Source organism: Anomaloglossus baeobatrachus, chromosome 5 (genome assembly GCF_048569485.1).
Source record: "Anomaloglossus baeobatrachus isolate aAnoBae1 chromosome 5, aAnoBae1.hap1, whole genome shotgun sequence".
NCBI lineage: Eukaryota > Metazoa > Chordata > Amphibia > Anura > Aromobatidae > Anomaloglossus > Anomaloglossus baeobatrachus.
The window spans coordinates 492,140,941-492,165,222 of record NC_134357.1 but is presented as its reverse complement, the minus strand read 5'-3'; the positions used below and the strand labels follow the sequence as shown (position 1 = coordinate 492,165,222).

General features: G+C 52.8%; 1 protein-coding gene across 1 annotated transcript in view; it reads left to right on the top strand.

The window, feature by feature from the left end:
• Nucleotides 1-24,282, top strand: part of LOC142311900 (cytochrome P450 2G1-like) — a 204,365-nt gene that overhangs the window by 134,654 nt on the left and 45,429 nt on the right. The window contains exon 7 of the mRNA XM_075350742.1: nucleotides 14,017-14,177. Coding sequence (XP_075206857.1) covers nucleotides 14,017-14,177 — 161 coding nt within the window. The remainder of the gene's footprint in view (nucleotides 1-14,016; nucleotides 14,178-24,282) is intronic.

The following is a 24,282-nucleotide window of genomic DNA, read 5'->3' as shown; positions in this document are numbered from 1 at the left end:
TTGTAGTTTGGCTGCTGTCACCTTTTTAGGGGAGGGTTGTGTGTGCATGGGACTACCTGAGCAAAAAAAGAGAAAAGAAAATGTGCAAAAAGTGGGATCACCAATATAACAAATAATATCGTTTATTTGACACAAAAAACCAAGACATGGACATATATTAAAAGCAATTAAAAAAGCACAAGCTTATATGAATACCTATGTTTGGTGTCAATGGTGTATGGCACCAAAAACACTCCACACCCTCAACAAGCCAAATAACCCAATGAGGAGAACGTAGCCTGGCATAAAGGTTTCAAACAATTACAATGGAATAAGGCAGGTGAGTAAAATACAATGCCAAAAAAAATGCCCAGACATAAATAGGGTAAGTAACTAGCTAGCAATGCATTGCAGTAAATAACACACATAGGCTGAAACACAACAATCACCTGTCACAAAAAAAGTATGTTGAACCAGAAAGATGAAAGGGCAAACGCCAGTGAGAATGAGGGCTGTAGGCGAGGAAAGTACAGAAGAGGGGCTGGGGTGATGACCCCACGTGTATCGCTACAGCAGAGTGTAGCTTCCTCAGGGGAAAGACATGGGACTACCTGGGACGACCTGACTAGTCCAGGGCGTCACACTAACACCACAGCAGAAGTGAGAGCAGGAGGTGCTGTTGTTTTTTCTTGATTTCTCAGGAAACCACTCCACTGCACCTTGTGTTTGGAAATCAGATGATGCAACAGGCAAGTGGTGCTCAGGTTGAGAAGATTTTATTTTTTTTTCTCACTTCAGGCACTGACTGCACATCTTGTAAACCACCACTCTCTTGTTATCAGCAAATTCACGGAAGAAACACCATGCCAGGGAGCTCTTTTGATCTGGCTTTGCTGTGAGGTTTTCAATGGCACAATGGGTGATGGCAGTTGACTGGCTCTGGGCCGTCCACAGAGCTTTTTCCCCATCCTCCCCTTTATTGCTGTAGTGCTGTTTCATCTGCCTGAACACTTCTTCATCGTAACTGTGCAAGTCACTATCATGGCCTTCACTCCAGGTGTGGTCAAGCACCCTGTCGTTATCCCTTGCATCGTTTTTCACCCACTCCTCAGCCCTGCCATCCTTCCCAGTCTGCACACTGATGAAAACCAAAGCAGTTGGCACCTGTGTTTCATCATCCTCTGAGCTGTAATGCAGTGATCCAGAGACCATGTCCACCAGCCTACAGACTCCTCCTTCAAAACAAGTGTTAGGGCGTCAGTGCATTCTATCTCTTCCACGTCTTGGGCAGGTCCACGTGGATGGACCACGGGACCCCAGCCAGCAAAGTCATCAGAAAGCATGTGACTGCTGCTTAACCTGTGGCTCACACTGCTCGGCCAATTTTAAATGGGTTGAGGTGGAAGAAAGATGACCATGGATCTTAAGGCCCTGTCACACACAGAGAGAGATCTGTGGTTGCAGTGAAATTGTGGACAATCAGTGCCAGGTTTGTGGCTGTGTACAAATGGAACAATATGTCCATGATTTCACTGCAACTACAGATCTGCCAAAGATTTATCTCTGTGTGTGACAGGGCCTTTTAGATGATTTTGAGCTTTCAGGTGTGGGCAATGAAACGGAAGTGGAAGTGTGGCGCCCTGGACAAGCCAGGGGCCACAGAGAACAACACCCCACACTCCCAGCAGGCACACCGAAGTCAGAACACAAAACCCTTGTTGCCTTCCTCCAGGGGCTGATGTCCACACCAGGGGGTGGGCCAGGCGGTTGGTCCCGCCCACCGAGGAGTTCACAGTCCTGGAGGCGGGAAAAGCAGAGAGATCAGCTAGGGAAGTGAAAGTGGAAGGAAGGAAAGTGGCAGCTGAGCAACTAATTGACAGCGTCCGGGTGTGTGGCCCGGCCGAGACAGCAAGGTTGGCTGACGGTGGTGACTGTCTGCAGGAGTGGCTGATTGGAGTCTACCGTAAGGACCGTGGCCGGACCGGTACGCAAAGAGAAGCCAGCACCATCTGGCAGGGGCTTACGGACCCCGGCAAGGCTAGGCGTCACCGTGCATTTGCCGAATTCGTTAGTGAAGGGAACCTCCTGGGTTTCCAAACAGCCAAGTCCCGACAGAAGGCAACAGTCCAACCAAGTGAGAGAGACACCGCCACCGCCAAGGCAACCGTTTCTCAGGGCCAGCGCCTGCGGGCAAAAGGGGCTCCTCCGGCCCATATCCAAGTCGGGGAGCGGGTTACCGGTGGGAACCCATTGGAACCATCTACCGTATCTAGGTGCAGGGAAAGGCAGTCACCACCAACCTGCCGGGAGCAAACAACACCGCAGCCGTCTGTGGGACCCATCCATCCAGCCATGTGTTTTACCGAGAACTGTGTCCTCATCATTGGCTGAGTGAGTACCAACGTTCCGTGCGGCACAGCGCTGCCCCCGCGACCCTGCACCTCGCCAGGCCCCGTAACCCGCCTGTCATCCATCCCTACCCCATCACCGGCCCCGGGACAACTAACCCCCTACCCACGGAGGGGAGAAACAACAACCAAGCTGCTCCCTGTCATTGCTCCCGGGATCCCCGTCTAGAGCAGCGGTGGTGTCACCAATATCACCACAACCGTGGGTGGCGTCACGGACAATAATCAAAACCCCCACAATCAAAATCCCCTTTTCACTCACGGGCGAGGAGCGCTGCTCGAGTCCCCGGGATCCGGCCCACCGCTCGAGCCACCACCGAGCAGCAGCAGCCGCAGCAGCAGCGGCAGCCGGACCCGAGCAGTGGGAGAGCGCAGCGTCCCCTCCTCCGCCCGCGACAACTTGGCGTCACGAACAGGATCTTACCGCTCTGCCGTTTGGTAGAGGTGCGCCTTGTTACCGTCAGAGGTGTCCGGCCGAAAATTTGCAGAAGCCGCCATTTTGGGCGCGAAGAGTTCCCGCTCGAGCGTCTCCTCGAGTAGTGGAGGCGCGAAGGCCTAAATCCCGCCCCAATAGAGGAGGAGCCGGAAAGAGACTAAGGGGGACGACATGGCGGCTGGTCGCATGTGAGCGCGGCTATAAAAGCAGGGACGCCAGGACCCTGGGCCATCTTGTTCCTGGGAGAGGCCGCCAGCAAGATGTATATGCCGTCCCGTAGCACCGTAGCCCCCGCGCCTGGAACCACGGCGTGGGTGGAGATCCGGACCGCGCAGCTCCAACAACGGCTGCAGGTCAAAATGCAGCTCCTCTTGGAGGAGTGGGAGACCGACATGACTGAGGTCATAGCGACCGTGCGGAGACGCGAGGAAGAAGTTGCGGAAGGGAGGGTGAGTGACCCACACCCCGGTACCCCTAGTGGGTCAGTCATCGTGGCTGCGGGACCCGGTCTAAACCCCCTCACCCTGCTGCCTCCCTCGCCACCCGTCCCGGCTACCATGACCCCGCCACTAGGCCCGCTACCCCCGCAACCGGTAGCGATACCCAGCATGTCCGCCCAGGCGGACCGACCTGTAGACGGAGCCCGTAGCCGACCGGAGGTGCTACCATGGAAAGCCCCGAAGCCTGAACCGGAGGCACGCCCCGAGAGATTCCCCGAGCCGGAGCCGACAGACCGCTCCGTGCCGAAGGCCCAGCGGAGGAAAGCCCCTGTGCCCATCCCCCACACCTCGGCTGAGGTTGCGCCGGGTTGCCGCTGCAAGGTGGCATCCAAGGCCAAGTCACCGCTGGACCTTCCGCCCAGATCACCAGCAGTGGGCAGTGTCCAAAGGGTCTCGCGGGGCCCGACCCGTGCGCCGGAGCTCGCAGCAGCACCGTACTGGGATGGGGAGCCAGTACCGTTGGGCCCAGAAATCGAGGAGAGGGAAAGGAAGAAGGCGGAGTTGGTGGCCCGTGCAATCCGGGAGAAAGAGAGCCTCCGCCAAGCGACCTTCCGTGTCCGGGGCCCCCTGTATGAAGGGCATGTGAGGCGGTTTGATGTCCGCCGGGGCTATGGCTTCATATATGAACCGGGCCTGGAAGCCGAGGTATTCATAGCCCGGCGGGATGTTAATGCCCACCTGCCGGAAGAGCACCCAGGCCGTACCCTGATGCCGGGCGACCTGGTGCAGTACACCAGACACTGTGGGGAGAGGGGGTGGTTTGCGCTGGATGCGAAGTTAAGGGGCAGCCAGGAGGCCCGTGTGTGCACCGCGCTCCCTCCCCCAAGTGACGCCGAGGACTCCGAGTAAGGGCAGTGGAATGCCGTTGTCACCGTCCCCGTTGGGACCACGAACATTGTGTGTTAAAAATGCAGTTTGAAAAGTTTGAAAGTTTTGCAAAAATGATAAGTGAATGATACCGTGAAAAAGTCACCTGATTGTCGACTTTGATTTGGAACCGGTCGTTGCCGGCAACTAGTCCCCGTTGGGACCCCCCCTTTTTCAAGTTATGCATAAGGAACTCCTTATGAACATGCCCGAGAACTAGCAGGGCAACCACAAACTTGTGGCCTGTAAATAATGTTTGTTGTGGCTTCTACTGTTACCGCCTCCGGAGAGGCAGATTGGAGGAAGGGCCCGCAGTGGAGCAGGCTGGGGCCCAGCCACCACCGGAACCGGTGGCAATCCTCTTGGGGTTTCAGGGGTTCCTCATGGACGTGGGTCCCCTGAAAAGGACAGAACCCGCTCGGGCAGCTTGTGCAGGACTGGGGTCAAGGGGTGCTGCCTGTTGCTTAGGGGCAGCATCAGGGCCAGGTTGCTTGGGTGGGAGAGAGCGGAAGCCGTAACCGTTACGCAACGTTTAAATAAGAGTACCTCCCGATGTGGGAAGAAGTTATTATAATTGTATAGTGTGTTACCTTTTCTATTTTTCAGTTGTGAAAATAAAACCGGTGATGGACGGGCAGCCCGCGGACGGTCTGCATTTAAGTAAGGGGGAATGTGGTGCCCTGGACAAGCCAGGGGCCACAGAGAACAACACCCCACACTCCCAGCAGGCACACCGAAGTCAGAACACAAAACCCTTGTTGCCTTCCTCCAGGGGCTGATGTCCACACCAGGGGGTGGGCCAGGCGGTTGGTCCCGCCCACCGAGGAGTTCACAGTCCTGGAGGCGGGAAAAGCAGAGAGATCAGCTAGGGAAGTGGAAGTGGAAGGAAGGAAAGTGGCAGCTGAGCAACTAACTGACAGCGTCCGGGTGTGTGGCCCGGCCGAGACAGCAAGGTTGGCAGACGGTGGTGACCGTCTGCAGGAGTGGCTGATTGGAGTCTATCGTAAGGACCGTGGATGGGCGGTGGCCCGGCGGTACCAGACCGGGACGCAAAGAGAAGCCAGCACCATCTGGCAGGGGCTTACGGACCCCGGCAAGGCTAGGAGTCGCCGTGAATTTGCCGAATTCGTTAGTGAAGGGAACCTCCTGGGTTTCCAAACAGCCAAGTCCCGACAGAAGGCAACAGTCCAACCAAGTGAGAGAGACACCGCCACCGCCAAGGCAACCGTTTCTCAGGGCCAGCGCCTGCGGGCAAAAGGGGCTCCTCCGGCCCATATCCAAGTCGGGGAGCGGGTTTCCGGTGGGAACCCATTGGAACCATCTACCGTACATAGGTGCAGGGAAAGGCAGTCACCACCAACCTGCCGGCAGCAAACAACACCGCAGCCGTCTGTGGGACCCGTCCATCCAGCCGTGTGTTTTACCAAGAACTGTGTCCTCATCATTGGCTAAGTGAGTACCACCGTGCCGTGCGGCACAGCGCTGCCCCCACGACCCTGCACCTCGCCAGGCCCCGTATCCCGCCTGTCATCCATCCCTACCCCATCACCGGGCCCCGGGACAACTAACCCCCTACCCACGGAGTTGAGAAATAACAACCAAGCTGCTCCCTGTCATCGCTCCCGGGATCCCCGTCTAGAGCAGCGGTGGTGTCACCAATATCACCACAACCGTGGGTGGCGTCATGGACAATAATCAAAACCCCCACAATCAAAATCCCCTTTTCACTCACGGGTGAGGAGCGTTGCTCGAGTCCCCGGGATCCGGCCCACCGCTCGAGCCACCACCGAGCAGCAGCAGCCGCAGCGGCAGCCGGACCCGAGCAGTGGGAGAGCGCAGCGTCCCCTCCTCCGCCCGCGACAGAAGCACTGGTAGCCATATAATCTAAAACTGCCTCAACCTGTTCTGGCTTCCCCATTCATGTTGCGGTACATTGGCCTAAGAAATCACGAAGACCAGCCTGCGGCCTGTGTGCACCAGAGGAAGGTGTTTTAGTTTGTAGCGTATCTACCATAGATCTACTACGTCCTCGCCCTGAAGCAGCTTCACCACTAGCATCACCACCACTGCCAGGTCCCCTATTAAATGTTTTCCTCATTCTTTGACACACAAAAAAGTTCAGATTATTAAACAGTCTTATATAGAGATTGATTATAACAAAGTCTGTATGCAGCTGTTTTGAACTTTGTTGCCCAATGAATGGGGTACTTTGTCCCGGGCAGAATATACCGTTAGGGATGTCGCTTTGGTGGCCGTTGCCTGGTTCCGTGCCCTGGGCCCCTTTAGTAAAGGGAGTATTTACAGGGGAGATTTAAGTTAATGTTCATGTGACGCCACCTGCGGGCTGCGATTATGGTTGTGGAACCGCCGCTGCTTAGGTGGGTACTCCCAGGGCTGGTGGTAGTGGCAGCTGTGATTGTAGGCCCTCTGCAGGTAGGGCTAAGCCTGGGAGATGTACGGTGCAGTATTAAGGGAGACCAGTCCGTGGATTGTATTTAACAGTCTTTACTCACTTTGGACCCAGGACGGCTGGTTCTGGTCCCTGTATTGCCAGTGCCAGATAGTGACTCAGTTGCTCTGTCCCCGACACTCTGTGTAGTTGATACCCCGAAACTTGAAACTTTGGGGGTCCGACTGTTCCTTGTTTGGTTGTTGCAGTCCCTCTCTCTCTCTCTCTCCATGGGGCAGGCAGTGTGGACCTTGTGGGAAGGTATGTGTCCGAACCCCAATCCTTACAGTGCTCCTGATGCCCCCGGATCTGTAGGTCAGTGAAGCCCGTGGAGGTACCCTCACCATGCAGGTAATTGCCAGGCCGTATAGAACTGTCGCCTGACCTAGGTCCCTGTGCGGGCTCCAGTCCCAGCAGTGCTTCCACGCACCTGCCCTGACAACCTTGCTCCCGGGTCACCGTTACACGGATCCAGGTCCAGGCACCCTTCCCTTCCTCCTTCCAGACTCTAACTCTCTTGCCCCCCTCCCACTAGGCTGGCTAGTTCCTGGACTTGCTCTGCCCGCTGGGTGGCCACCCCCTTATCTGACAAACCCTTTGAGCCCTGATGTGAGTGGCAACTCGGATTTTTAGGCGTGTGTTGCTGTTGCTGTCACTGGTGTTACAGGTCCCAAGGGGTAGGTCCTGCATCCTCGAGAGTATGCAGTACCCTGTAGTGCCCTGAGTGTCTCAGGGGCGCTACATTCCCCCTTGGTAAAACACAGCACGTCCTCTGGCTGTAAGAGAATAAAAGTATTTATTAAAACATAAAAAGCAGTAAATGCCGTAACCTTCTTCCCACACAGGGGAGGTTCAAGCTTTAATGTTGCAGTGCGTATCCCCCATCAACACACCACCCAAAAGGTCCTGGTCCCCAGAACCCTCTAGGGAGGCAGGTCACCGGTTCCTGTGGTGACCAGGTCTCGGCCATCTCTATCCCAGACCTTTCCTCCAGTCTTCCTCTCCTTTGGTGGCGGTATCAGGGTCCTGATGGAAAAGTGGGTTTACTCTGATGGATGCATGTAGCGCAACATATTTACAATAAAGGTTTTTAGCTGCTGCCAGTCTTGCAGCTGTGGTGATGTTTAAATTAACTTTTTAAAAAAAAAAAAAATTTGCAGGCATTAGGCAACTTTTTCAAATTATTAGGCAACATTTTCAGAATCAAATGACTTTTCAGAAATTGGGTAATTTTATCAACATTTTCCAAAACATTTTAACCTCTCAGCATTATGATTTAAACTTTTTCAGATTTATCCCAATTAAAAATGACTATCTTTATTGATATATATTAAAAATGAAAAAAACACCCCGTGATATTGCACACGTAGGCTCACATGAGAGGAGGAGCTGAAATATATGGGGTCCCTACAACTCCCTAGGGGGACCTTGCTCCTACCTGCCAACGGAGGGTTTGACACCGTAACTGTTTTGGGCGCCCCCGTTCCACGTCGGCTGTCCCTCACTAAACCCTAACTGATTAGTGAATTAAATATAAATACACTCTTAGTGGCCACACAATGGTAGTCATGCATACAAGATATTAGTAATTTTCAATATATCTCAGACTGTAAAATGCTTCTAAAATATTGAAAAAGAAAATGATAATTTTCTATATATGTCAGACTACAAATTGCTTCCAGGTCATTGAAAACAACTATACAGGACCCAAAAAAAGAGGGGAATCACAACTGAACACAATGTGCACCATTCCATCAGTTTGTAATTTTACTCCCTCCCCTGTCCTGATGTACTGTGGCCATAATGCATGGAAACACTCATCAAAAACATGAATATATTCTCTCAGTAGACACTACACAACCCCAATCAAGGCAAAGTATATACAAACAGTGCAGTGTCCAAGGAAAATCAAATAGGCATTTGATATGCCAAGCATATGAAGGTGAACAAGATACACCCAAGGGAGAAAAAATAGTTACTTCCCTTTAATTGCATGCTCTCATATCGCCTCGACGCGTTTCCCCTTCCAGGATACAAGGATCATCAGGAGGCTAAGAATCATGAATATCAGATGTAGATGGAAAGGTGATCCATGGCTGTCCTGCACATCCCTGCACGGGACACAAATATGCCAACATGCATACCATGCTCCTTTATGAACCCCCAACCTTTCTGCTGATCAAACTTGTCGACTATGCCCTGGTACCGGACCCCGCGGGCTCCGCAGCTGGCTTGGCGCAAGTGCTGTTTCTCCTGCAAATCTCGAGCTGCCACTTGCCTTTTTCTTGGCAGCCCGAGTCTGCTGCTCCTGGTGCAGCTGTCGGATGGTGGTTTGGCAGGCCTCTCTCTCCCTCCTCATCCATGACAGCCCTCTGTCTCTCAAACCTCAGACCCTCCAAACCCGAATAGCCCGCATCCAGATCACAGTTAGCGGGTATCTGGTCGGTCTGGTCACCGGCAACTCCAGTGGTCGTCGGGTATCCCAGGGCTGCAGCCTGCAGCTGGCCTGGTCCGGTCCTGTCGTGGGTGGTGGCATTGCAGCCTGGTCCGGTCTGGCCGTGGTCGGAGGGCCTGATGGTATTGGCGGGTCAGCGGTCACGGGTGTTACTGGTTCCGCGGCCATGGGGACTAGTGGGGCTGAGAAGGTTGCCACGCTTACCGGCTCCTGGTGCTGCTCCTCGTGCAGAGCCCTTGCATTCTGAGCTCGCACAGCCGCCACTACCCCCATCATCTCCGTGCGCCAGTCCTCAATTTGCCCAATCATCTGTCACGGGCGGGGGAGGGGACGCTGCGCTCTCCCACTGCTCGGGTCCGGCCGCTGCTGCTGCTGCTCGGTGGGCCGGATCCCGGGGACTCGAGCAACGTTCCTCGCCCGTGAGTGAAAAGGGGTAGGGATTGATTGGAGGGTGGATTTGAGTATTGTCCGTGACGCCACCCACGGTTGTGGTGATATTGGTGACACCACCGCTGCTCTGGACGGGGATCCCGGGAGCGGTGACAGGGAGCAGCTTTGTTGTTAGTTCTCCCCTCCGTGGGTAGGGGGTTGGTTGTGCCGGGGCCCGGTGATGGGGGAAGGGATGGAGGGCAGGCGGGTTACGGGGCCTGGTGAGGTGCAGGGTTGCAGGGGCAGCGCTGTGCCGCACGGCACAGTGGTACTCACTCAGCCAATGATGAAGACACAGTTCTCGGTAAAACACACGGCTCGATGGACGGGTCCCACTGACGGCTGCGGTGGTTTCTGCTCCCGGCAGGTCGATGGTGACTGCCTTTCCCTGCACCTATGTACGGTAGATGGTTACGATGGGTTCCCACCGGTAACCCGCTCCCCAGCTTGGATATGGGTTGGAGGAGCCCCTTTTTGCCCGCAGGCTCTGGCCCTGGAAAACGGTTGCCTTGGCGGTGGCGGTGTCTCCCTCTCACGGTTGGGCGGTTGCCTTTTGTCGGGACTTGGCTGCTGGGGAACCGAGGAGGTTCCCTTCGCTGACGGATTCGACAAATTCACGGCGACTCCTAGCCTTGTCAGGGTCCGTAAACCCCTGCCAGATGGTGCTGACTTCTCTTTATGTACCAGTCTGGTACCGCCGGGCCACCGCCTGTCCACGGTCCTTACGGTAGACTCCAATCGGTCACTCCTGCAGACGGTCACCACCGTCTGCCAACCTTGCTGTACCGCCCGGGCCACACACCCGGACGCTGTCAGTTAGTTGCTCCACTACCACTCTCCTTCCTTCCACTTTCACCTCCAAAACTAATCTGTTTACTTTTCCCGCCTCCAGGACTGTGAACTCCTCGGTGGGCGGGCCCAACTGCCTGGCCCACCCCCTGGTGTGGACATCAGCCCCTGGAGGAAGGCAACAAGGGTTTTGTGTCTGACCCCGGTGTGCCTGCTGGGAGTGTGGGGTGTGTTGGTGTTGTGCTCTGTGGTCCCTGGCTTGTCCAGGGCGCCACACATCTGTAGCTGCATCCGATGGCACAGCCGCCCCAGTTCCTCTTCAGGCCAGGGTACGGTCCCGCGACCAGGTCACTCTGGTTCGCGGGCTGGAGGGGTAGACAGTTTGCCGTTTGCAGGTCTGCTGGACTTGTTTTGCAGAGCTGCTCTTGCTCCAGAAGGCTAGGGTGCATTCTGCCGGCGCCCCTTCCGGCAGCTAGTTTCACTTTTGAATTTTGTACAATCCCCAGGGGCGGAGTCGGCTGTTCGCACTTTTGCATTTTCGCACACTTTTGTCAGTGATGGCGCAGCCCATTTTTCACAATAATCAAAGATGGTGACAGTTTTTCACAAATAGTCCGTTAAACACAGTCTTTAAATCACACTTCACCTGAGTTAATGGGCCCTGTTCAAATTCTGTTCGTGACGCCAGGAAAAGGGGATGTGTCGCCCAGGGAATAGGGTACTCTATCCCGGGCAGCATATACTATTAGGGATGTTGCTTTGGTGGCTGTTGCCCGGTTCCGTGCCCTGGGCCCCTTTTGTAAGGGGAGTATTTACAGGGGAGATGAGAGTTAATGTTCATGTGACTCCACCTGCGAGTTGCGATTACAGTTGTGGAACCCCCCGCTGCTTAGGTGGGTACTCCCAGGGCTGGTGGTAGTGGCAGCTGTGATGGTAGGCCCTCCGCAGGTAGGGCTGAGCCTGGGAGATGTACGGTTCAGTATTAAGGGAGACCAGTCCGTGGATTGTATTGAACAGTCTTTACCCACTGTGGACCCTGGACGGCTGGTTGCGGTCCCTGTATTGCCAGTGCCAGATAGTGACTTGGTTGCTCTCTGTCCGGCTCTGTGTAGTTGAGACCCCAAAGCTTGAAACTTTGGGGGTCCGACTGTCCCTTGTTTGGTGGTTGCAGTCCCTCTCTTTCTCCGTCCGGCGGGTAGTGTGGACCTTGTGGGAAGGTATGTGTCCGAACCCCGATTCTTACTGTACTGCTGATGCCCCCGGATCTGTAGGTCAGTGAGGCCCGTGGAGGTACCCTCACCATGCAGTTAATTGCCAGGCCGTATAGAACTGTCGCCTGACCTAGGGCCCTGTGCCCTGTGCGTGCTCCGGTCCCAGCATTGCTTCCGCGCACCTGCCTTGGTGACCTTGCTCCCATGCCCCGGGTTACTGTTACACAGACCCAAGTCCAGGCACTCATTACTTCCTCCTTCCAGACTCTGACTCCCTTGCCCCTCTCCCACCAGGCTGGCTAGTTCCTGGACTAGCTCTGTCCACTGGGTGGCCACCCCCTTATCTGACTAACACTTTGAGCCCTGGTGTAAGTGGCAACTGGGAATTTTAGGCGTGTTGCTCTTGCTGGCACTGGTGTTACAGGTCCCAGGGGGTAGGTCCTGCATCCCCGAGAGGATGCAGTTCCCATAGTACCCTGAGTGGCTCAGGGGCGCTACAGGACCCCTACGCAAAGCTGCGTGATGCAATGTAGTATGAGGTTTCAGATGATATTCACACAGCAAGGTACGCTGTACAAATTATGGTTTTTGGTAGATTTGAGCCAATAGTTGCCACTGCCTGTACGCTGCTGTTTTGGAACGCTACGCAAACTGCATGATGCAGCGCAGTATTTGATTTTTTTTAATTACATGCACCTAGAACTGTCCCTCACTCCTGAGGATGCTGATAGCGGTGATTATATGGATGCAGATGGTGGGCAGGGAGGGCATGGTGCGCTCCATGGGACAGTGTTGTCAGTCGTTTAGCTATCTCTGTTTGCAGGCCGGACTGAAACAGCCAGAGGGCTGGATGTGGCCCACCGGTGACTCTTTGCCCAGGTCTGATCTACAGTAGACAACTGGGGGATACTGGGTTCAGCAGTACTTGACAAAAGCAGATACATGTGGATGAGAGAGATGGATGATTGGATCAGAAGATTGTGATGGGAAAATGGATGAATATAATCCATGAGATTACATACATTCTGGCATATTTCTATTGTGCATTCAATAAAGTGAACTTGAAGGAGCTGCATGCATAGAGATTGTTGACTTGTGGCGATCACTGGACCGACTAACACAGAGCTCTATATTGTGGAAAGATGAGTTTATTACTATCGCAAGTTCTTGTGGTTTTACAAAAGTGATAAATTTGAATTAGTTGAATCGAATCAGGTAAGGTCTCTAGAGCCATAAATTGTATGTTATTTGTGAGCATATTTTTCATGCAGATCTTCACTTCTCTCCCTAGCTAATCACTTTTACAATTGTTACCGACACCTCCGAAATATTTCCAGAATTTGTCCTTTTTCTTTCACTGAAACAGAAACCAATCTGCTCTTAATTACAGCAATTTACTGTTAATCTGTGATGCTATACACCCACCCAGGTGTAATGAGACCCTAAACGACTAGGAGTCCCTAGATACACTAGTGGAGGAGATCTGCAAAGTAGTCGAACAAGCCAGGGGTCAGGAGCCAGGAGATCATGTCAGTAACAGAGGGAGAGAGAAGCCAAATGCAAAGACAAGTCAGAGTAGAGGAGGAGACTGGACAGGGTATGAGGAACTAGGTAGCGGCATAAGATCCGATCACTCACTTAAGGGAACCAGAGACTAACACTGCTAAACAGGAACTATCGCTGGCAGCGTTCCAGGTGAACTAGCTCCCAGATAAAGCAAAGTTATCACCCGGAACGAGACTCCAAAGAACAGACCTTTCCTACACCACACAGTGCTAGACCGGGAACAACAAGTTCACCAGAGGAAAATATGAAGCCCAGTAAAAGCTCTGCAGGAGAGTAGAGCCCTGATAATAAGAATCATGACCTAATCAAGCTTCATCCAACTAAACTTTCTTCTCTCCCCCCATATTTCCTGAATACAGCATTCAGGCTCATATTTCTGTCCAATCTGTACACCAATGCCTCTACCCTGTTCCAGTAACATTTTGTCCATCCATCATATGCCAGTAACACTGTTTCTCCATCCATTTCAGAAAACCTTATAAACATCACGTTCCTAACAAAACTCTCCACAGAGCTTCACCACCCTACATCTCCTCTTTCATTTCTGTTTACCACCCTATTTGTCCTCTCCACAGAGCTGCATCACCTTAAATCTCCTCCCTTATCTCTATCTCTACCCCCTAACTATCCTTTTCAGAGTGCTATATCTTCTTACATCTCCTATTTTATCTCTTTATTTATCATTTTACCTTTATTGACTTGTACTTTCCTTTATACTAATGATCTTAGACTAACATCCTCCAGTATCTGAACTTTCCCCACCAATCTCCAAGACTTTTCCTGTGCTGCCCAAGTTTTCTGGAAAGTGCTACACAGAGTAATCAAGTTAATTCCCAACATCCACAGATCTAGGTGTGCCCTAAAAACTCATCTTTTTGGCAGACATATTACGTCCCTTTGTCTAATCTATTTACCACTTGTTTCTAGGTGAAGCTTTCAACCCTCATACAGTTCTAGGATGCGCAGTGAACAACATTATAAACTTGGTTGTGTTTGGCAAAAGATGGGACTATGATGACAAGACTTTCCTGAAGCTACTGAACATCACAAATAATCTATTTAACTTTGTCCGGGCTCCTCTAGGAGTGGTCAGTGAATAATTTAATTTACTTGATGTTTAAGTACAACTCCAATTCCAAAAGGTTGAAAAGCTGTGTAAAATGTAAAGGAAGAAATGTCTTCTGTTTATTCACAACAGAACACAAAACACAGATCAGAAGTTGAACATTGGACAATTCTCCATTTCATTTGAAAAATTTAGAAATTGATGGTAGCAATGAGTGATGAGCAGACCCGGACTGTAAAAGTCCGGATCCGCTCGGTTTCAAAGCTACCCGGGTGTTTGATACGGATCCGGCACTCGAGAAATTAAAAAAAAAAAGGAAAAATAAAGAAAATAAGAATGAAGCGAGCGCTTCATACTTACCAAGGTTATGTCGCTGCTGGAAACTGTTCTTGTGGCCTTTCCTTCACTTCCTGGGCTTCTCATCATTGCTCATCCATATGCACTGCTTTCCCCGCCCACCAGCCATTCTGGTGCCTGTGATTGCTTGCAGTCATACGAGCCCCCAGCCTGTGTGACAGCGTCTGCCTGCGACCAATCACGGGCGCTTTCTGTGGGTCAGTATCATGGTATAAAAATAAATAAATCAATTGGCGTAGGGTTTCTCCACATTATGATACCCAGCACAGATAAAGCATATGACTACAGGGTGCAGCCCCCAGTCCTGCACTTATCTAGGCTGTGTATCAAAAGAAGAGGAACCGCATGCAGCTTCTTCTTCTTTTTTTTTTTTTAAACTATTTAAATAAATAATTAAAAAAAACGGCGTGTGGTTCCCCCCCCCCCAAATTTGATACTCAACCATTATAAAGCCCCACAGCTGGGGCTGGTATTCTCAGACTGTGGAGGCCTAATGTTGTTGTTTGGCCCCCAGCCTAAAAATAGCAATCTGTAGTGTCCCGGACGTGTACCGCCCCAGCAGCGAACAAACTGCTTGGATCAGAGTGTCGCTGCTCGTGGCTCGAGGGTCTCCGGACCCGGGGGCTCGGGGACACACCGAAACGTGATGAAGGGTTATTTACAGGGGAGTTAAATAGATCGTTACGCCACCCGTGGTGTGCGGTAATATGGAGTACCGCCGCTGCCATTGGGAGTACCCGGGTGATGGAGTGGGGCAGCCAGATGACGTTACCCTCCACAGGTAGGGAAAGGCCCCGGGACCCTGAATAGTGGGACGGATTGCAGGGGGAGCGCAGACTCACTGATAGCAGGGGTTAATCAGGTACTCACTTAATCAGGAAAGCAGACGCTGACAACGCAGTAAACAAAGTTTCTGGGTGCTGCTGCCCTCTTGGGGAGCTCGGCGGGGTTCCGTCCCCTGCACCACTGCCTGATGATCTGGTCCTGCCTCCGTGCACAGAATTTAGAAGTGTCCAAGTGGCCCGTAAGCTTGCAGCTGTCCGGGACCCGCTCCCTACTATGAGTAGCTGAGGAGTTTGCTCTCAGGAGCTTACACTTGGGATTTCAGTGGGCTGCTTTGTTTGAAAAGCCATATACCCCTCTCTGCACTAATGCCCCCGATCTCTGAACTTCGTGCAAACAGTCCATAAAGGCCCTGTCCTCCGCAGGTTAATTGCCGGGTTGCTTGAAGCCTCTCCCCGACCTAGGGTCCAGTACCCCGATGTGCTTTCGGCCCCAGACCGGTTATTGGACTGCAGCTACCGACCGTCCTCCTCGACTAGCCAGGGACCCAGTCCCAAAATCCCGCGACCCGGTCTCCGACTCCTGCGGGTCCAGACCACCATCTGCAACCCAATCTGCTTCTCCCCTGGGAGCTCCAACTCCCAGCTTCCTCGAGCTACTCACTGCTCGAGAGCTACCACTCCACTCTTTGCTCAGTTGGGGCCGACTGACTTGTCACCTCCCAACTCCCTGCCTGACTCCTAGGTGGGCGGCCTTATTCCAGCTTAGCAGCCCACTGGTGTGCCTGACAGGGTGTGGTGCGAGGTGTGATTGGAATTTGTGGATGCTGGTGGAGGTATGACTCCCCTGGACTATCGGGTAATCTTGCACAATCTGCCTTCCCATGCAGTATCCACCTCCTTCTTGGTTTAAGATCGCTAACCATATGGTGTTGCCTACATCAGCCAATCAAATCCTAGATACACCCTGCACCACACCCACCAACCACACCAGTGGACGGCTTGAGTGGAATAGTCGCCCACCTGGGGGGTTGGGGAAGGGGAGGTGAGGAGTGTCAAAAAAGAGAGTAGTCTGAGTGGTGAAAGAGAGAGGAGGTCGGGAGCAGGGCTCCTGGGAACCTATCTAGGTAGCAGACGGTGGTCTGGGCCTAGAGGAGTCGGACCCCCGGTCGCAGGGGATCGTGGCAAGCGGCATGGATCTGTCGAGGAGGACAGCCAGCGGCCTTGCACCATCACAGGTCTGGGACCGAGGCACGACTGGGTACGTGGACCCCAAGTCAGGGAGTAGCTTCAGGCAACCCTATAATTTTACCCGTGGAGAACGGAGCCTTCAAGATTTGTTCCCAACCGCTCCAGAATCTGGGTACTAGCGCAACGAGGGGGATAGGACTTTCCACCCAAAACGGTCCAGAAAATTCCAGGCGTAAACACTGAGAGCAGGCTCCCACACTTAGCCATAGTGGGGAGCGGGACCCGGGACACTACGGGACCACCAAAGAAGAAAACTTTGTGCCAGGAGGCAGATCACGGATCATCAGACAGCACCATTGGCAACGGGACCCAAACTAGCTCCCCTCAGCGGCAGCGGTGTTCAGAGACTGGCTGTGCCCTGCACTCTGCCAGCTCTTTAACACTGTCAGTGGGTCGGGGAGTGCAACCCACACCCCCTGCCGACACTGTCACTGTTTAAGTGCGGGGCCTTGTCCCGCACTTTGCCAGCACTTTAACACTGTCGGCAGGGGGGCGCGAGCTGCCCCGTACTCCCTGGATGGAATTGTCAGTGTTGAAGGGCTGACGGGGAGCAGGACACAGTGTGGATTTTACTAAAGTTGCACTATTTAGGCAACTGATCTTTTGAATTTGGGGTTGGAAATCATAGTGCAGCTCTATTGGGACACCCTGGTAAGATTCCTGGTAAATTGTGGGGTTTTTCGTAAAGGTGCGCTGTCTCTTTAAGAAACTGCCCTGCACTCCCCAGCTGGCATGGTCACTGTTAAAAGGCTGGCGGAGAGCGGGATACAGTCCTGCACTTTAACAGTGACAGTGCTGGCAGGGGGTGCAGGCTAGCCAGCCGCGTTCAGCTATGATGTCACTCAGGGAAATAGGACCATGAGAACCTTTACAACACTTCAGATATCTAGCACAGCTAAATCGCTGTGGGACTTTGTGTGGATTATGTCAGGCCTGCAGAGGTGTTTTGGGGGTTAATAAAGTAGTGAAAGAATGTGCTTTTTTTTTTGTATTTTATTACAAATAAATGATTTTTTTCGGTGTTTATGTATTTCTTTTTACTTATAGGATTAGTGATGGGGGGTCTCATAGACCTCTACCCATCATTAATTTTGGGCTTGATGACAGTTGTGCGCATTTATTAACCCCTCATTAACCCGATTGCCACCACATCCGGGCAATCGGGAAGAGCCGGTTTAAGTGCCGAGCTTGTCGCATCTAATGGACTTTTACACCAGCATCCCACTCTCCAAGTCCCTCTCTGCCAGAGCTACTTCAGCATGTGATACTGTGCACAAAAAACAGAAGGCGCATAGGTCACTAATTGGGCAGTTACTCAGGATGAGAGCAGAACCCAATGTAGCGACAACATGCTTGTGGTCAAGTACAAGGACAAGAGGGATATCTGCCTCTGTGATGCCCCAGGAGCGCTGATTCTGTTCGGGGACGCCCCAGTGCAGGGAATCTTATGGCCACAGGTAGGTCAGATTAACTTCAATGCGGATCGTGAAGCCACTCTCGGTATTTGCGGTCAGGGGTGACCGCCACTGCAGTTTAGGGAACGCATGGGGCTGATGTTAGATGCAGTCAGTTGTTGTGGTCTCCCGAGAGTGAGGCTGGCCCCAGGGCCCAGTGTAAGTGTGTAGTACCACAGGTCGCAGAAGAACTCACACACAAGCAGCAATGTCTTTCTGGGTTTTTACTCACTTTCAGATGGTAGCTGTGAGTCACCCCGGGCAATGCTATGATGAACCAGGAGAAACCAGGTATCCCTTCGGATGATGTAGGGGTGACTGCTGACTCGCCTTCCTAGCCCTTCTTGTTTTGAGGTGACCCCGCCTTGGAGTCTTGCGGGGATCACCCAGGGAAGTCGCACCTGCCGTTCTCCCCTTTCTGGCACCTTTGCGGGCAGCATGGACCAAGTAATTCTGGCTGCTTGCCTTCTGTCACTTATATGCCCCCTCGTTGCTGCTGTAGCTGCGGACTCTGTGAAGGTTGGTGAGGCACATACAGTACCCTCACCAGTAGGTTTAGCAGGCCGATTTAAATGGGTTCCTGCTCTGGGGACCTGTTTCCCCATGCGGGCTTTGTCTACTGGCAGTCCCCTTACTCGGCCACCTCTTGCTACTGCCCTAGGTGGTTTTCAGGCGGCACTGCTGAGTAGCCTTTCTCCCCCGCCAGCAGCCACTGATGTAGGGTCTGACAGGGTCCTGCTCCTCTGCTCTACCCTTCAGACACGGCTCCACACCTCCTTCTCCTTTGGCTGCCACTGCACACTCCCATCTCCAGTCCCACTACCCACCACTAGCTGGGATGCGAGGGCCACGACCCCTCCCTGGATCTGGCCAGGGGTCCCCTCTAAGCTGTGTGTGTGTTCCTGGTTCTAAGTGTCTGTGTGTCCACACCCTAGTCAGCCTTTGGGATTACCTGTATTGTACTGACCCAGCATGGGTGCAATACTCACTGGTGCCTGACCAGGTCAGGGGCGCCACACATCCCCACCACTGTATGAGGTTCATATACACTAGTCCCCAAGCCAGACTGTCCTGGGGTACAACAAGAACACAGGGGAAGTTAATCTCTCTGATAAAGTCCTTCAGCCCAACACTGCCATGGGCAAAGCTAAGGTGTGGTAAAACAAAGCTGACCGCACACATCATGCCAATGACACTGTATAACTCTTATCACAATCTGCTAGCCAGACTGGCCTATTCCTTCAGTTCCAGAAGTTATTGATTTAAAACTGAGTGAACCCGAACAGTAAAGTTCGAGATTCGTACAGGACACCTAGTGTCCAGTACTGAACTCCGAACAATGACTTTCAGATTAAAGCTTATTGAAAGGCTGCAGCGCAGCCAATCAATAGGTTTTTGGGCTGTGGGAACTTCAAGTATTGGCATGGCTGGGATTGGCCTTGTACCACCGTTGTACGACCATTTCAATCTCAGCATAATGCAGAGTGCCCTAGCAGCCTGGTGCATTTTTAATAACCCGCGCAGGTAAAGCAGACAGCTGGGGGTTGCTGGTTATCAAAAATAGAGAGGATCCCATGTTGTGTTTTTTCAATGATTTATTTAAATAATTTAAGAAAGCGGCGTAGAGTCGTCCTCCCCTCCCTATTTATGATAACAAGCTAAGGTAAAGCAGACAGCTGAGGGCTGGTATTATCAGACATGGTTATTTGGCCTTTTCCAATCTAATAATAGCAGCCTGCAGCTACTCCAGAAGTGGCATATCTTTTAGATGCACCAATTCTGGCACTTTGCCCGGCTTTTATTTAAAAAAGAAAAATTAAAATTTTTTTGCATACTAGGGAAATACCAGATCAGTTCCAATATGACATCACCTGTGGGGTATTTCTACCATTTAGGCACCTCAAAATGTGACATGATGCTCGCAGACAATTCTAATAATCTAATAGTCTGCGTTCAAAAACGTCATTCCTTCCATTCAGAGGTCAACTCAACAGTGTGTCCAAACAGTAGTTTCCCACCACATATGGGGTATAAAATTTTGGGATCTATTTTCTCCTGCTATCCTTGTGAAAATGAAAAAAAATGGGGCTAAAAGAACCTTTTTATAGGAAAATAATCAATTTTTTTTCATTTTCATGGCTCATTATAATAAAATTTTGTGTATCACCTAGGGGTTCAAAGTGCTCACCACATATCTAGATCAATTCCTTGAGGGGTCTTGTATCCAAAAATGGGGTCACTTATGGGAGGTTTCTACTGCTTAGGCACATCAAGAGCTCTCCAAGTGCAACATGTCATCTGCTAATGATTCCAGACAATTTTTGCTTTCAAAAAGTCAAATGGTGCACCTTCTATTCGCATCCGTTCGGTTTCCTGTCCCAGATGGGAGACCCAGAAGTGCAGTGGTGCTGCCTCAATGTAGGACGGTGATCCTGGGGTTGAGGGCTGGTTGGAGGACGGGTTATCCCGCTTCCCCAGTCTTTAGCCCTAGAAGCGTCCCCGGGGGTTATCTTTCCTTCAGGACGAGACACAGGAGAGGACTTTCTTTTTATTTTTATCTTTCCCCTGTGAATCTGGCATACCTGCTCAGCGTTGGAAGCCTGTCCTTGCAGCGAATGCTCCAGACAAAGATCCAGGGCAGGAATCTCCCTGCATCCTCTGGGTCTGTGTTCCTGCTTGGCGCCTGTGTGCTGTCCCTTCAGTTTAACACGCTGGATGTTGTGTATCCTCCCGGACTATGTTCTTGCTTGGCGCTAGTGTGACACCCTGGCCTATCAGGTAGTCACAGGGTATTGTGCTATCTGTCCTTCTGTGCAATATCCACCTCCTCCTTGGTTACAGGTCCCTAGCCAATGATGTTACCAAAACCAGCTAATCAAAATCCTAGGAACACTCTGCACCACACCCACCAGATACACCAGTGGACGGCCTGAGTAGAATAGGGTCACCCACTTGGGGGGTTGGTTAAGGAGAGGTCAGGGGTGTCAGGAGTAGGCCAGTGTAGTGTTGGAAGTGAAGGAGAGAGGAGGTCAGGAGCTGGGGTCCTTGGAAGTACTAGGTAGTGGACGTTGGTCTGGGCCTGGTAGGAGCTGGACCCCCGATCGCAGGGCATCGTGACAAAGGGCACGGAACTGTTGAGGAGGACAGCCGGCGGCCTTGTACCATCACCGGGCTGGGACCAGGGCACGATGGGGTATGTGGACCCTAGGTCAGGGAGTAGCTTCAGGCAACCTGACAATGCACCCGACGGGAACGGAGCCTTCAAGATCCGCTCTCTACCCACTCTAAAATAGGGGGAATAGTGCAATGAGGGGGATAGGACTTTCCACTAAAACGGTCCAGGAAATCCCAAACTTGAACCCTGAGAGCAAGCTCCCTCAGTTAGCCACACTGGGGAGCGGGACCCGACTAGTTTCAAGCTATAGGGGCCGACTAAGAAGAGAACAAGGTGCCAAGGGAAAGGTCACAGATCATCAGGCAACACCAGCAGAAACTGGACCCAAACGTGCTCCCTTCTCAGCGGCAGCGGTGTCCAGAACTTTGGTTTATCAAGTTGTCGGTGTCAGCATTATTGAACTGAGTGAGTACGCACGTGACCCTTACCTCCCCAACGACACATCCCTGTCACCATCACCGAGTCCCGGGGCATTCCCCCCACCCTTTGAGGGGTTAAACACCTGGTTGCCCACTCCATCGCCACCGGGTACTCCCCAGCTGCAGGGGTGGTATTCCACCTTACCACACACCACAGGTGGCGTCACGAACTGTGAATACACCATCCCCTGTAAATACCCCCTTAATTCGAGTGGCCATGTGCCGCCCCCGTGCCAGCAGCTGCCGCTGCTCGGGTCCGGACCTCCTAAAGGGGGGTGGCTCGAGGGTCTCCGGAGCCGGGGGTCTCGCGGACATGCCGAATAAAAGGGGGGACGTAGATGTACGGGCTAGGCCGTGTTAAGTTCTTGACGCCACCCACGGTGTGTGGTGAAGTGGGACACCACCACTGCTGTTGTGGGGCATCCAGGGGAGATGTAGTGGCAGCTGGATGTTAACCCCTCCGTGGGTAGGGATGGTTGCCCCGGGACCCAGTGTCTTTGTGCAGGGTTTAGTGATGGCAAGGGCCGGTGCGCCCGGACGTGCAGGGGGTTGGTTGGTTACTCACAGTAAAGGAATCACACGAGTCTTTTGGTAAACCAAGGTGCTGATGGCCGGCCGCTATGGCCGGTTGCATTCAGGTCCCCCACCCGGGCTGGTGGTCCCTGTCCTTTTCCTCTGCACTGACTTTGTAGATGGTGGACTTCCTGGTCTGGAACTCAGGAGTCCGCTCCCGGCTGGATGTGGCCTAAGGAGCCGTGCCCGCAGACGCTGCCTCGTGGGATCTATGGGCCCTGGCGGTGGCCTCCTATCCCTATCGGTGTCCTGTTGTCTTCTTTTAGGGACTTTGGGTGGGACAGGACCTATAATCCTGTCCTTAATCGGTTAATTAACTAAGCCGCTGGTTTCGGTCCTGGCTTCAGGGTCCGAGTACCCCATTTTTGTGCTACGGTTTCCGGGTCGGTTCCACGTGTCGGTACTGGCGGGCTACAACCCGGTCCTGGTCCACCTCAGTTCTGCAGAGCCGTCTTCCCATCTCCTGCTGACGGAGACCACCGTCTGCCACCTAGCTAAGGTACCAGAGCTCCTACCCTGGCACCGTTCAATTTGAGCTTCTCCTCCTGCTGGGACTACACCTAGCCCCAGCTCCACTCCTCTCAACTTGAACTTCAACACAAATCTGAAGCTTAACTGCTTGTTTCCCTGCCCGGGCTGTCTAGACCCCTAGGTGAGCGTGTCCCAACCACCTGGTCCCGCCCACTGCTGTGTCCATCTTTCCCTAAGGGGGGGTGACTAGGGTTTCAGGTCGGCTGTGTGTTACCTAAGTGAGGGAAGGTGTTGTGCGGGGGCTTATCTTTGACTACCTGGTTTTGCCAGGGCGTCACAGCCGCACGACCCCCGGGTCCAGGCACCCCTCAAGCCACCGCGGATCTGGATCTGAGCAGCCCGGCTGTTGACGCGGGGGCGGCACACTTCCTGTGCACAATATGGTGCCCAGACCACAGAAAACATAGTCATAGTTCAATTCTTGGATTTATCAAGATCTCTAACCATGTGATGAAAAATAACACTACAATATCCTTGTGACACCCTGGCCTATCAGGTTGTCGCAGCGTATTGTGCAATTTGCCCTTCTGCACAGTATCCACTCCTCCTTGGTTACGGATCCTGGTCCTTTGGTGTTGCTAACAACTTAGCCAGTCAAAATCCTAGGAACACTTTACACCGAACCCACCAGACACACCATTGGGGGGCCTGAAGGGAATAGGGCCGCCCACATGGGGGTTTGTAGGGGAAAGTGAGAAAGTGACAGAAAAGTGATACATGAGTGAAAGGAGTAGGAGGTGGAAAGTGACTCTCTGGGAGAGTCTGCCATCTAATAAACTCCAGAGCAGGGCTCCTGGAGTTTACTAGGTGGCAGACGTTGGTCTGGGCCTGGTAAAAGCTAGAACCTTGGTCGCAGGGGATCGCATCAAGGGGCACAGATTGCCGAGGAGGGCAACCGGCGGCCTTGAGCCATCACCAGGCAGGGTCCAGGGCACGACTGGGTACGTGGACCTATGTCTCGGTAATTTACCTGACGGGGGTGAAGATTTCAAGATTCATCCCCAACCTGCTCAAAAATCGGGGTACTAGCGCCCCGATGGGATAAGACTTTCCCAAATACAGTCCAAAGAAATCCTATGTGTGAACCCTGAGAGCAAGCTCACTCCGTTAGCCATACGGGTGAGCGGGATCTGTAAAGTTTCAAGCTTGAGGTTCCAACTAGTGAGAAAGTGCCACGGAAAAGGCCACAGGCTAACCGCAACACCAAGGGCACGGATCCCAGCGTGCTCCCTCCATGCTGCAGTGGTGCTCAGAATTCTGGTTTACAAGCTGTCAGTGTTCTTATTCCTGGACTGAGTGAGCACGCTGAAAAGCACCTTTTCCTCTACCCAACGGCACCCCAAACACCATCACACAACAGGCCCCGGAACACAAACCCCCAACCCACGGAGGGGTTAAACATCCTGCGGCTCCCCCAACAGCAGCGGTGGTCTCCTGCATTACCACACACCGTGGGTTGCGTCACGAACTTCCTAATCCCCTGTACATACTTCCCCTCTTCTTTTAATTCGAGTGTCCGCGCGGACCCCCTCTGGTTCCGGAGACCCCTTGAGCCACTGCGGCTCCGGATCCGAGCAGCTCGGCC